This window comes from Ochlerotatus camptorhynchus, unplaced genomic scaffold (genome assembly GCF_037179485.1).
Source record: "Ochlerotatus camptorhynchus isolate MF236.1 unplaced genomic scaffold, CSIRO-AGI_Acam_v1.1 ptg000336l, whole genome shotgun sequence".
Lineage (NCBI taxonomy): Eukaryota > Metazoa > Arthropoda > Insecta > Diptera > Culicidae > Ochlerotatus > Ochlerotatus camptorhynchus.
In genome coordinates, this window is record NW_027040824.1 from 2,938,722 (window position 1) to 2,952,807 (window position 14,086).

General features: G+C 38.4%; 1 protein-coding gene across 4 annotated transcripts in view; it reads right to left on the reverse strand.

Moving 5' to 3' along the window:
• f (forked) overlaps positions 1–14,086 on the reverse strand; it is a 470,851-nt gene that overhangs the window by 196,856 nt on the left and 259,909 nt on the right. For 2 of the 4 annotated variants that reach the window (XM_065230981.1, XM_065230980.1), the window contains exon 1: positions 7,667–8,833. The exons of the other annotated variants lie outside the window; for them this stretch is intronic. In XM_065230981.1, coding sequence (XP_065087053.1) covers positions 7,667–8,670 — 1,004 coding nt within the window. In that variant the 5' untranslated portion in view covers positions 8,671–8,833. Of the gene's footprint in view, positions 1–7,666; positions 8,834–14,086 lie in introns of those variants that run through there. 4 annotated transcript variants of the gene reach the window in all.

The following is a 14,086-nucleotide window of genomic DNA, read 5'->3' on the forward strand; positions in this document are numbered from 1 at the left end:
GCAAATAAAAGATGCCAAAGACATCATCACATTCAAAGAGGAAATACAGATATTCCATACTTGGTGCCAAAAAAGCCTGCTACAATTAAATATAAAAAATGTAACTCAATTACCATTAGTAGAAAACGAACCCTACCCGATATAACAATCACTTTAGGAAACAATATCGTAGAAAAGTGTGATAGAGTCAGGGATCTAGGTGTTATTTTGGACTCAAAACTTACTTTCACCGATCATTATAACACAATTATTAACAGAGCTAACAACATGCTTGGTTTCATAAAACGTTTCTGCTACAATTTTCACGATCCGTATACGATGAAACATTGTACATTGCTTATGTAAGGTCGATATTAGAATATTGCAGCATAGTTTGGTCTCCTTTTTCAATCACACACGAAGAAAGAATAGAGTCCGTTCAAAAGCAGTTTCTATTGTATGCACTCCGCAAGTTAGGTTGAACTGTATTTCCTCTGCCATCTTACACAGCTCGGTGTATGCTCATAAATATCCAAACATTAAAAGAGCGTCGTAAATTTGCTATGATTTCTTTCGTAAACGATATCGTATCACATCGCATTGATTCTATAGAACTATTGTCATCCTTAAATTTATATACACCATAGGCATTTACGAAATAGAAATATATTTGCTACAAATCGTCATCGTACGAATTATGCCAAATTTGGACCCTTGAACCAAATGATGGATACATATAATAAGCACTGCGATAACATTGACTTTACAATGACAAAAACCAAATTAAAGCAATATTTTAATTCCTCGCATAACGTCAGCTAGAAGTAATGTTTTAACTTGTTCTCAAGACATATTATAAAAAAATATAAACAAAGACAAAATTGTAAACATAGCTCTTAAGACAACAATTGTAAAACGGTCTACACTGATTGACGACAAATAAATAAATAAATTTTGGTAGTTCAATTCATATAAAGGGTGATACGGTCAAAATTTGGTCAAGGGAAAACGCGTGTAAATCGGTGAAATCGTTTATTTAAAAAATCAAATTAAATTTCTTTTTCAAGTTCAATTAGTATAAAATTCAGGAAAAATATTCAGTTAGGCTTCCGCTTTTCCAAATCCGAATTGCCGGGCCTTACGCTTGACCCCTGCCATCAGATTTTGTACAGCCACCTTGTCCACCTTCTTCGCCGCAGAAAGCCAGTTTGCCTTGAACTGCTGCTCGCCCTTAGCAGTTTTTTTGGTCTTCTTTAGGTTCCGCTTGACAATAGCCCAGTATTTCTCAATTGGGCGGAGCTCTGGCGTGTTGGGAGGGTTCTTGTCCTTGGGAACCACCTGCACGTTGTTGGCGGCGTACCACTCCATGGCCTTTTTACCGTAATGGCAAGATGCCAAATCCGGCCAAAACAGTACGGAACAACCGTGTTTCTTCAGGAAAGGCAGCAGACGTTTATTCAAACACTCTTTCACGTAAATTTCTTGGTTGACAGTCCCGGAAGCTATGAAAATGCTGCTTTTCAAGCCACAGGTACAGATGGCTTGCCAAACCAGATATTTCTTTGCGAACTTTGACAGTTTCATGTGCTTGAAAACATCTGCTACCTTTCCCCTTCCTTTTGCCGTATAAAACTCCTGTCCCGGAAGCTGCTTGTAGTCGGCTTTGACGTAGGTTTCGTCGTCCATTACCACGCAGTCAAACTTCGTCAGCATCGTCGTGTACAGCCTCCGGGATCGCGCTTTGGCCGTCGTATTTTGTTTATCATCGCGATTTGGAGTCACTACCTTCTTGTAAGTCGATAGTCCGGCTCGTTTTTTGGCTCGATGCACGGTTGTAGACGATACACCCAGCTTATTTGCGGCATCTCGGAGAGAGAGGTTAGGGTTTCGCTTGAAACTACCGGCAACTCTCTTTGTCGTCTCAGCGGCTTCCGGTTTTCGATTTCCCCCCGATCCAGACTTCCTGGCTGTCGACAAACGTTCCCCAAACACTTTAATTACATTTGTAACGGTTGATTTGGCAACTTTTAGCGATTTTGCCAACTTTGCGTGCGAGTAGCTCGGATTTTCGCGATGCGCGAGCAAAATTTTGATACGCTGCTCTTCTTGCTTGGACGGCATTTTGACAACTGAAGAGTGAATTCCAAAATCAAAATAGGAGCAACATTGTACACGCACACACCTTCAAAATGAGGGGTGTTCAGGTTTTTTAAATGCAAAATTGAAAGAAATACGTCAAGTTGATATTGACCAAATTTTGACCGTATCACCCTTTATCTAAAGGAAAAAATGTTCGTTTATTATTTTGGTCTGCCAAATCCGAACTGCCGTGCCTTCCGCTTAACCCCTTCCATTAATTTTTGCACAGTGGTCTCATCGACCTTATTCGCCGCCGAACGCCAGTTAGATTTAAACTGCTACTCGTTTTCCATGGATTTATTAGTTTTTTTGAGATTCCGTTTGACCAAGGCCCATTACCGTTCGATAGGGCGAAGTTCTGGGCTGTTGGGAGGGTTGTGGTCTTTGGGTACCACAACCGAGTTGTTCGCATCGTACCACTCGATTGCCTTTTTCCCATAGTGGCAGCTCGCCAAGTACGGCCAGAACAGCACAGGTCTATTATGTTGCTTTAGGAATGATAGCAGCCAGTCCTGACCGTAGATCTCTTGATTGATGGTTACCGTAGTAATGAAAATGCCGCTTTTGAAGCCACACGTATTTTTTCGGGAACAATTTTAGAACTTATTGTTAAAGGCCAGCTGTTAGAGTATTTAAATAGTAATAGTTTGGTGATACCAGAACAATCAGGATATCGGGAAGGTCATTCTTGTGAAACTGCGTTGAATTTGGTATTATCGAAGTGAAAAATCAACTTGAAGTGTAAATATACGATTATTGCTATTTTTTCCTTGATGCTAAACGCACTTTTGAAACAATTTCTAGGCCCTTATTGTTAAGATAAATCAAGCGCTTTGGAACTACGAGTACTGCATATAAATGGTTTGAATGCTATTTGTCTGACAGAACTCAACGGACTGTTTTTAATGATTCTGTTTCCAGAACCATGGGGAATAACCTAGGAGTGTCCCAGGAAAGTGTATTAGGGCCCCTGTTATTTATTATGTATATTAATGACTTGCGACGTGTTTTACGATTTTGCGACATAAATGTTTTTGCAGATGATACTGTGTTAGTGGTTGCAGCTAAGGATTTACAAGTTGCCGTCTCTCACTTGAATGAAGATTTGCAGTATCTAAGTAGATGGTTGAAGTGCAAGAAGTTAAAATTGAATAAAAATAAAACTTAATTTATGGTAATCTCGCGGAATCGATTAAATGAGAACATCTCTGTTGTAATTGATGATGAGACTATTTATCGCGTTCGGGAGATTAAATATCTTGGCGTGATTATTGATGACAAACTTAAGTGCAACTCTCACATTGACAATGTCATCAAGAAAATTGCCAAGAAGTATAGAATTCTATGTCGACTGAAAAACGATTTAACTCTTGCCAGTAAAATACAGCTATACAATTCAATCATCTCTCCTCGACTAGATTTTTGCTTTTCGATTTTATTTCTGGCCAATGCAACACAAATATCGAGATTACAGCGCTTCCAGAATAAAATAATGCGTTTGATATTAATATGTAAAAGATTCACTTCCTCAACTTTGACACCTTACAATGGTTGTCGGTGAAGCAAAGAATTGTATATTTGACTATGGTGTTCATTTTTAAAGTAGTTAACGGTTTGCTGCTTCGATATTTGTGTGATCGAATTGAAAGAGGAAGTGACTTTCATAAATATAATACTAGAAACGCGGTTGAAATAAGAACACCACATTTCTTGACTAGTGCTTCACAAAAATCATTATATTTTAAAGGAATAAATGTTTTCAATTCGATGCCTAGATATATAAAATGTTCAGCAACACTTACAGAATTTAAAAGACACTGCATTTCACACGTTAAAACTGTCTTTTGAACAGTTATCTAGTGATTTTTTTATGAATTGACAAATTATGTATCTTGACGAAGTTATCTCTAACGGATTATTTTATAGGGATAGCTGTCATAACGACTTTTTAATAATTATTGTAGCACTACAAAAACTATTTTTGTTATGATGGATTTTTAATATTTGATTTAATAGTAGTAGATTAATAAAAAAAAATCTACAAAGGTTTGAGCCTCGTTCGCGTATTACGGATATAGAGGCCTGAATTTAACATAGGATAAAAAAAAAAAAATGCAATTTTGAAGCTTATTTGGAAGATACCTTGAGTTAATAGTAAGTATTCTGGCAAATGTCGGGGGTTCGTAAGCATTCCTGACATTGCTGAAAATTATGAAAGCATCAGACTGCGGGGTTGCTAGTGTAATAGGATGCTTTGTTGATTGTTCATTACCTCTTGATCGCTTGCAATATTTATGAATAATTTAGGTGGACAAAAAGGCAAAGAGGTGGACGCCTGAGCTTTTCCACATTTATATCGTTGTGAAGCAACTGTAAACTCTAGAGGGAATTGATATCTGTAGCTGTAACCAGTTCGATTTTGTTTGCTAACCTGGTTAAAATGTCATATTTAATTATCTTAAAGATAAATCGTCCAGCTCAAACCTTTGTAGGGGTAAAAGGTGGGACCATCATCATCATCCTCATCATTGGTTGGTCAACTTTTAGTAACATGTTACAAAACACATACACATTTTTAGTAACATGGTACAAAACGCGGTTGCACTCTGCTGCACCAAAGTTTCAAGAAACATAATGTTTTATGAAACTCTTATTCAACAGACATAAGTTAGATTTGTTACTCAAGTGTTTCATACAACATCATACCAAGCTGAGTGTAACATGTTTGCTCCTCCCATTTGATGCATGATTTGAGAGGTCATCCAAGTAGTATATTGAAACTATTGAGTTTCATTATTAAGACCTAAAGTAAATCAAGTAAGAAACTTGAAAAAGTTTCGTATCAAGATAAATTTATTGTATCCTTTAAGGGATCTCTGGGCAACTTAAATAAATAAAAAAAATTGACCATGTTTTCTGTGTTGCTTGAATCCTTACATAGGGGGTGGTATGCTAAATGGAGGATTATAATACAATCCGAGAATAACTCCAGGAAAACTTCAAAGGAACTCGGTAAAGAATATCAGGAGAGTTCCCCAAACATTTTGAGGAGGAATCAAAGGATATTGTGAGGAGAACTGTACATTAATTCTTAGGAAACATTCAATGAGAGTAGGGAATGATTGAGCTTCATTGAAATTAATTCAATGAAAATTACGAGAATTATTGCAAAGGGTTTCTTATTGCCAAGAATTTAATGGTAATTCCGAGGAAAATTTAAAGAAAATTTGATTTGGAGACTAGTTTCATCGTTTTGAGGAATATTTCAAGGGAATTCGGAGATCTTTTCCAAAGATTTTCCGATTATATTTTTAGAGAATTCTTTGTGTTTATAGTTTTAATCTCTTCAGAAGTAAATTGTGCATTGATGGCTATGAGGACCCAATGGAGAACAAAAATTAGACGCAAAATGACTGAGATATGAACAATTTACGTGTTTTTTTTGTGTGACCATAAACTTATGATCGGGAGTGTAGAAATTGACATTGTCCCAGCCGAGTTGATCTATTGCATCGAATAATATGAACTTCGTATGATTGGAAGATTCTATAACAAACTCCTATTGGTATTTGATGCGTATAGACTCTTTGCATTTGTTTTGACATGTTCGTTGCTAAGGACATCGTGCCCTGGTTGATCTTGTTGATAAAATTTCCTAAACTCTTGAATGACTAAGACTGTTCATGATATTGGATCAAGAAGGATGAAATTAAATTTTATGAAAAAGTTTCATGTGTTTTTTTTTTTTTTTTTTTTTTTTTAATTATAGTCACTTTAACGCTCTTGGGTCATTCGTGACTTGTCCGGGGTGAGATTTGAACTCGTGACTTTGGCGTGAGAGGTATGAATGCTAACCACTACGCCGGGGTCGCCCCCCAATGATCATTCAGTGACAGTGACGTAACCAGCATTTCTGTATGGTGGAGTTTGAAAAAATGACGTAATTAAAAAAATATATATATATATTTTATATTCAAGCACAAGAGACATCCTGGCAATCAATTTCAACGAATATCACCAAATGCTGTAGAAGCTATTTAGATTGATTACACATAATTTCCGGAAAAATTATTAATTTAACATTCCCGGGAAATTAACTCTGTGAAGAACTATCAATAACATAAAAGACATTTAAAATGGATGCTGATGAAAACTTTTTGGGGAGAGGAAGCGGACAATATCCCAACATCTAAGACGGAATATATCTTCGGTGCACGTTGGAAGAAACGTTCACAAAAAGATTAGAGAAACTTCCAGAAGAAGTCGGCAGACATTTCTCGGGGCATGTCAGCAGGACCTCGCGGTGAACTCAGAAAGAGATTTCAGGATAAATCGTCAGAATTGGCCAATGTCAGTCGGAAGAAACTTCCAAATCAAGTCTAGAAAACCCAGAATTAACTTCCAGCAGAAGTTGCAGGACTCATTTTAGTGGAAGTCGTAAAAAACTCCCCAAAAAAACTAAAATAAATTTCCAGGAGTGGCCTTAATATTCTTTTAAGGGAATATAGAAAATAAACTAACAGGATAAGTTGGAGAATCATCCAGAGGAGGTTAAAAAAAAATTCATATGGATATCAGAAGAATCTATCAAAGGAAATCAGAAGAACTTTCCTTGTAGGAACAGGTAGAAGAAACTCCTGATAAGTCTGGTTAAGTCGGATGACACTTCCTGTAGTAGTTGGGTTTAACATCTGAAACAAGTTGACTTCCAGAGAAAACTTTTGGGAGGAATTCAATGGGTCTTCCAGGGTGAATCAAAATATTAAAATAAAATTGTTAAATTTACTTCAGGAAATTAAGTTGTCGGAAGTTCATTTCTTTCGGCAGAAATCATTCCATGGGGTGCTTGTTATAATGAATTAAATTCTGAAAATTGGAATTCCAAAATCTCCGGGATTTAATTAAATAAATCTTCCCTCTATTTTGATACTTCTAAAAAAAAAATCATCGAGGATCTTGAACACAAAAACATTCCAACGATATTTTTCATGCAATAGTATTGAACAAAAAGTGGTCCATAGCAAAAATCGCTAAAATCGACTTTCATTCTGTCCAAATGTAAAAGTGGAAAAATTGACCCACAGTTTGTATGAAAAGATAATCTTATAACTAATGAATACCTAATTATGAACTGATACCAAAATTTGGTTTAACCAGCAGATAAAATACCAAAGTATAATACCAAAACATTACATTTAAAATACTTTGTAAATAACAAAAGTTGATATTTTGATACCAAAAGAATACCTGTGTGGTATTGTTTTGGTATTGCATAATCATAATTTGGTATAGGAATAGTATTGTGGGAACATTTTTTTGGTATTACTTTTTGGTATTTTAAGAGGTCAGGCCCATTCCGATTAAAGAAATCGAGATATTCGTTCCTGCTCGGGAGGCTACCTAGAGCAGTGACGGACGTTATTTTGTTTTCTCGAAATATAAAGCAACGGGCGCTTACTGTTCGGTAGGCGTTATACCTGTCCGTCTCGCGTCACGCTTTAAATCGCTACCAGCCCACTGCAATGCGCCCGATGGGTATGCAACCTACCTTTTGCTTCTACATTTCCTACACATTTGTACTATCATCTTATCACTTTCGATCTGTTTCGGTGCGAATGGCGTTATGCGTTTGGTTGGGTTAAGCTTTTTAACGGCGTTCATATTTTTGCAGAAAACATGCTTTTCGATCTCTTTCAGCCCGGCCGAGGTTGCATCTTCGCCGGTGCTGGTGGCTCCCGAACCGGGTGGCTCCACCGTCTTTGCTTGCTTTTGCCTGTCGGAGGCGGCTTTGGCTTCTTCTTTGGCAATCTTTTCCTTAAAGTTTTCATTATGTCGCTGACTAAAGTAACCCAAGTGACGGGATTTATGTTCCTGCACGGCAATCACCGCCAGGCGGGTTATGTGACTTTGTACAATTTTTCCTCCAACGGCGGTGGATGTGGGTTTGATTTCAAATCGTCGTGGCTGGATCTTTGGCGGGAGCACTTCGTAGTTCTTTTGACGCATCTCGATCGAAAGCATAATTTTTATGCGTTTGACTCGTTTGGAATATTTAAGGTTCTCTTTGAGATGCTTTTTTACTTGTTTGGATTCGATTTTGTGCAGACGGTCGAGAATTTTCTTATCTTTTCTGCCAGACCATCGTTTGGTTGAATGAAAGGAGGCTTGAGTTAGTATGTTCTGATTTGGATTCGACCTACGCCACGGAACAAGATCAAAATTTGGGCTGGAATCTCCGCTCCATGGATAGTTGTTTGTTTCCGAATCCGAGTATCGAAGGATCCAATCACCGTTGAGCACGTCTTTCGATTTTGGAATAATATCCAACGTTTTTACCCTAGGAAACCTTACACGGTGATTGCGAACGCTAATCGCATCATAGTTGGACTCGATCTCTTTCACCAGTCTGCTGCAGTCATAAATGCTTTGAATTTCATTAATTCGCAGCGAGGACAGAATGGAACCGTCACGCACGAACGACGACCCAACCGGTGGTTGCTCGTTGAAGCAATTCTGGAACAAGGTTTTCACAAACTGAAAATAGTTTTGCATTTTTGTCCTACGACAATTCCCAGCTATCCAAAATCTTCAGCATTTTGATCGGTAGTACCAAGGCTTCATTTTGATTCTTTTTCACTCGTACAGGTAACATTGTTTGAACACCAAAACACAAACGCAACCGATTGAGGAGTTATCGAATTTCTCCCACCTCCTTCCTGGCACCCGGAAAATTTTCACCATCTAACTTATTTTTTCTTTTTATTTTTTGCGTCGGCCAATTATTCAAACCAACCACTCATAACCAATTACCATGCCCTCACACGAAAAAAAACAGAGCCCTATTCGCGGCTGGTACGATTTCCGCTCCACACGTGACGCCTGGTTATTTGGATGGATCACGAAAGCCCTTGCCGAAACTACCGAATTTGAAATATCGCGCGCACACGCTGTCCAATTGGACAATAGTCCCATTCGTAGACCGGCTCGGGTTCGTTGTCTATGGCGAGAAAGTAAACAACGTACTAACTGCGAACAGAAATTTGTTGAGCGGCAAACCCGAACATCAAGCAAGCCAGCCATAGGCACTGACTGCGGTAGACTTGTACCTAACAACAACACATGCACACGTCGTGCTCGTCCACGGACGCAAAAATACACAAAACATCGACGACCGCGACGGCGTCGAACGCGAGCCTACAAGTCAGTCGTCAGTCGGTGGCATGGGTCCACAAAACGCACTCAGCAACAATGCAGAACAACTGGAGCCATGTGGCTCGCGAGCATGGCACGTCTTTGTTTGCGTGCAGCGATGGCTGTTTGGAAGTTGGAAAAGCCGAGAGGAAAAATGCCGAAGCACAAGTCAGACATCAACGATGGTGCGAGGGTGGCTCATTGTGTTGGTTTTTCGAGAGGAGGCTACCAATAATGGACCAATTGAGTGATTCACATACAAGTGCGACGTTATCAAAGGTTTGTAACGGCGTAAGGTCACTTTGAGGTCCCTGTGCAAACATACATACATGTGCCCAAATGGGCATTTTTTACTCAGAGTTATATTTCACAAATTAGAATAATTTGTTAAGACGATTACAAGTTGTATACACAAAACCAGAGTAAGTTAGCGTCTCTTCTGATTACCGCAAATAGAGATTAGTAGACGTAGAAAAACTCTATACTTTAATAATTCTCGATTACTTTTTCAAAGGGACGTAATTGATTTTGTAAACAAAGATTCAAACGCCAATATGTCGAATCTCTTAGCACTCCCGAGCAAACTAACACCACTTTCAGTAAGGCTAATGTTTCTCCTTCAAGATGGTGATATTAGTTTTCGTGGAAGTGCTAACCCCAATAAGGAAAAATACAATATCAGAACGAAAACCCAAATGATAGAACTATTCACCAAGTTGTTTGGATAGTACCCTGAAAACGTAGTTAAGTAAAATAACCATACAAATTCGATTAGGAAGAGTTTCGACGAATTGCCGTTTGAATCTTTATTTACAAAAGCAGATAGGCCCTTTTGAAAAAGTAACCGAGAATAACACAACAATTAACATAAATTTTAAGAACCACATGTATGCTTATTTGGCTTTACTACATCTCCACAGAGTCCTTACGCCAGCTCTCAACTTACCTTTCTTTGAGCATTGCTACAGTTGTTAATTGAGAGCTTTCTAAGCCTGTACCATTTTTGTATTAGTATTATTGTGTGGCAAGTACAATCATACTCTATGGAACCCAGTGGCCTCCACATGGCTGTTCAATCTCACTCATAAGAGGTCCCTACACGATTGCTTATATTGTCTGTCAATACATTCTATATTGCCGTCAATACATCGATTTTGACAATAATTCTGTATCCACATCATCGGTATTATTATCAATAATTCCCCTTCGCGTCAATATACTGATAAGTGTGGGGTTTGCAGAGAGAAATTTCTAAACTCTTAAGTCACTCAGAGCAGAGTAACCTACGTTTTTAAAAATTTCACTTTCATGTGAGTAGAAGTTACTCTCTCTCTGAGTGAGATTGAACGGTCATGCAGCATGGTCTTGGTTTATAACTGTTTAGCTGTGCCTTTGCTATTGAAGGAGCTAAGAGAGGTCCGTTTCGCGTGTATATGTTTCAAAAGTGTTTGTTGGAAAAAATCACCTGTTTTTATCCTGCACTCAAAATAATCGACACGTTGAAACTACGTGAAAAATAACGTAAGCTCTCTATTTTTCCACTCACTCGTCACTCTTCAGTTTTACGTGACTCACGTGGAATGTATGTGATACCCCTTGAATATCGAAGGGATTTCCGATTAAGCACACATACTTAATCAATTCAATTCACGTGATTTTCACATACACTGTTTCTATGTGTGTTTCACGTAAACCTTATGTGATTTCCACATCTGAAAAAAAGAGTTCTGCATTCTGAGTGGTGCAAAGTATGGCGGCATCCTGATGTGCATATGTCCGTTTTTTTGTACAATAATTGCAAGATGTTAGTATAAATCTTGATTATTTCTAATGATTATCAAACATACATTGGCTGATTTATTGTTCAATAGAAAGACGGCAAGCGATCTGGCAGTGAAAAGAAAATTCGTTCTATTCCATTGCTCGTATCACCAGGCTTATTTGGGATCCATATCGGATATCAATAAAACATTTCTGTTGTTGTGTTTTTTTGGACTATGTGCATTAATAAATAAAGAAATATTATTAGATTTCTATGCAGAATTGATTTTATCTTATAAGAAAATCTTTTGTAAACAACTTTAAAAAATGTGATACTGAAATCCACCAGTGAATGCCATCGACAAATTCATGTAACTTCTACGTGATAATCCAGTGACGTTTGGGCTCAATAAAATGAGTGCCACTACATGACAATCACGTAGCTCTTACGTGAAAAGTATGATGGAAAATATCTACGCATGTTTTCACGTAGCACTGACGTGAACATTATTTTGAGTGTGCCTCATAATAACTTAGACTAGAAAGGAAATATTTATTTTTATTTTTTTATTCAGGCCTGGAGGGACAAGTGCCACATGCCATAAAATTCACTCCGCTTTTTCGAAGATAAACAAAGAGTGCCTGTTTGCAGGTATCTACGTCTCATTGCACGCAATGGCCAAACAGCGCCCCAAGGGAAGTGATCAACATCACTCAACAAATCAAACCTCATTGACTGTCAATACCTAGCTCATTCGTGACAATATTGAGTTTCCATGACTACGTTGGTCATATTCGAACTGGAAACTGATTTATGTAAATGATAAAATCAAAACGCAACACATCAAATCGTGTAAATAAGCTTCCAACAGCTCAAGGGGTATAGAGAAACGAACTTGCATGGACCTCGGATTTTTGTGTTTAGGAAACACAAGATGCAGAAGGTTTGAAAATATTACATAGGGGTCATTCCAGCACAAGTGGGTACAGAATTTAAAAAAGTTAGGGTTTTGAGCCAAACTTGGTCGAAACGCTTATTTTGGCATTCTGAACAAACGTCTTTTTTTATTATTTTACTCAAAAGTTCCTCGATCCTTCTCGGCTACAACCCTGAATTTTCGAGATTTTTAAAAATGTCATTTCTCAGAAGAGATTACTCCACAATCAAATAAGCTATTCGTGATCTTAGAACGTCAATTTAAAGGTATTTTAATGTAAGTTCTCATAGGTGTACCAACATTTTGTTTTTATTATAGTAACTACAGTAAACAAACTGATTACCAGCAGGTATCAAAATTGTCAAAAAATGGCCTATTTTCACCATGGGCGGGATTTTTTATTTCTTAATATTTTGGGCTCAAATTCTCACCACACTTTGGAAAACTCTTCTATTAGATGTGCTTTTAAGGACAAATGATTTGGACATATAGTTTTCGAGATATGACCAGATGATTGAGTGATAGTTTAATATTTTTCTTGAATTCCTTCACGCTGATGGCACAATAATATTTTTATGTTATTTTCACATGTTCTGGGCAGGATTCTCATTACATGAAATCATAACTTGCTCATCCCGTCCCACAGCTGTCTACAGCAGCAGTCGATTTTTTATTTCGTTGTGAACCACACGATAGCCTGTTTTCGAGACTCGCTATTATATAGTTGCTCTTTGTTCGTTGCTAGCAGTTCGGTGCCTTTTGTTGCTACGGTGCAAGATGTGTGAAGTAAAAAACACCATCAAGTTTAGCTTCAGCCATTGTGATGCCAAACCAAACATCGGAGAGATAGTAAATTTCGCCAAAGCACTCGACGCGGATCCGGCTGAAATGGAAGCTGTTTATCGCATTGGTGAGGAAAGGGGAGTCTTCATGAAGTTCAAATCAGAGGAAGCGATGCTCCATGCTCTGACATTCAATTCGGAGGATTTAATCTTCCATTATGCGAATGGAACGACGGCAAAGGTACGCATGTCGCATGCTGGTGAATTCATTCAGTATGTGCGTGTGTATGACTTGCCACCAGAGGTACCCGACAACGAGCTGGATAAAGTGCTGGGGAAATATGGGAAAATTAAACGCATCATCCGGGAGAAATTTCCAACTGATCTGTGTTTTGAGGTATATACAGGGATACGCGGTGTATATATGGATGTGAAGAAGGAAATCCCCACGTCATTACATTTCTTCAATCGCAAAGGAAATATTTTTTATGATGGCAACAAAGACAAATGTTTTCTGTGCAAGGCGGACGGACACCGGAAGCTTTCCTGTCCCAAGCGGAAGGCTCGGAAGGAACCGGAGAAGCAACTGAAGGAAAAAGGAAAGCAAAGCGAAAGAAAACAAAACAGCAGCAGTACGTATGCTGGTGTAGTGGTGGAAGGTGCGTCGTTTGTCATTAGCGATCAGGAAACGGATACGGGGTTGGAGATGTTGAATGCAGATAACGAAATGGACGTGACTACCCCGACGACCGACGAGAGTAGCGGAGAGCATGCAACGGGAAACGATGTCCAGAAACAGCAGCAGCGATCACGATTCGGGTTCAATGAAAATGAGGAACAAATTCGGGAAAGAAAGAAGTTGCGTGCACGGGAGAAGATCGCTCTGTCGCCGCTTCGATCGCCACCCAGAAAAATCATATGATAAAATATATTTGTACATATTTTTTTTGTATTTTGAGTACCATAATTGGTATTCTATGTTACTCGGCTCCGCTAAGTTATTTTTATAACATTTGAGCCTGCCAAATAAACGAAATGAAAAAAAAAATAACTTGCTCATTTATTTACTTCTGCCCATAATTTAATTGTAGACCTAAAAGTGAAAAATACGTTCCTATAGGATACAGCCAAAACGTTGTGCTTTAGAAATGCGATGAAATCAGATAGATTACTAAACGGCGCCGGTGGTGTAGTGGTACGCGTGATTACCTCTCACCCCAGCAGGCCTGGGTTCAATCCCAGTCGGCGCCGCCGGGATGTTCTGAGGCATTACATCTCTGATCACGCCTTCTTTCG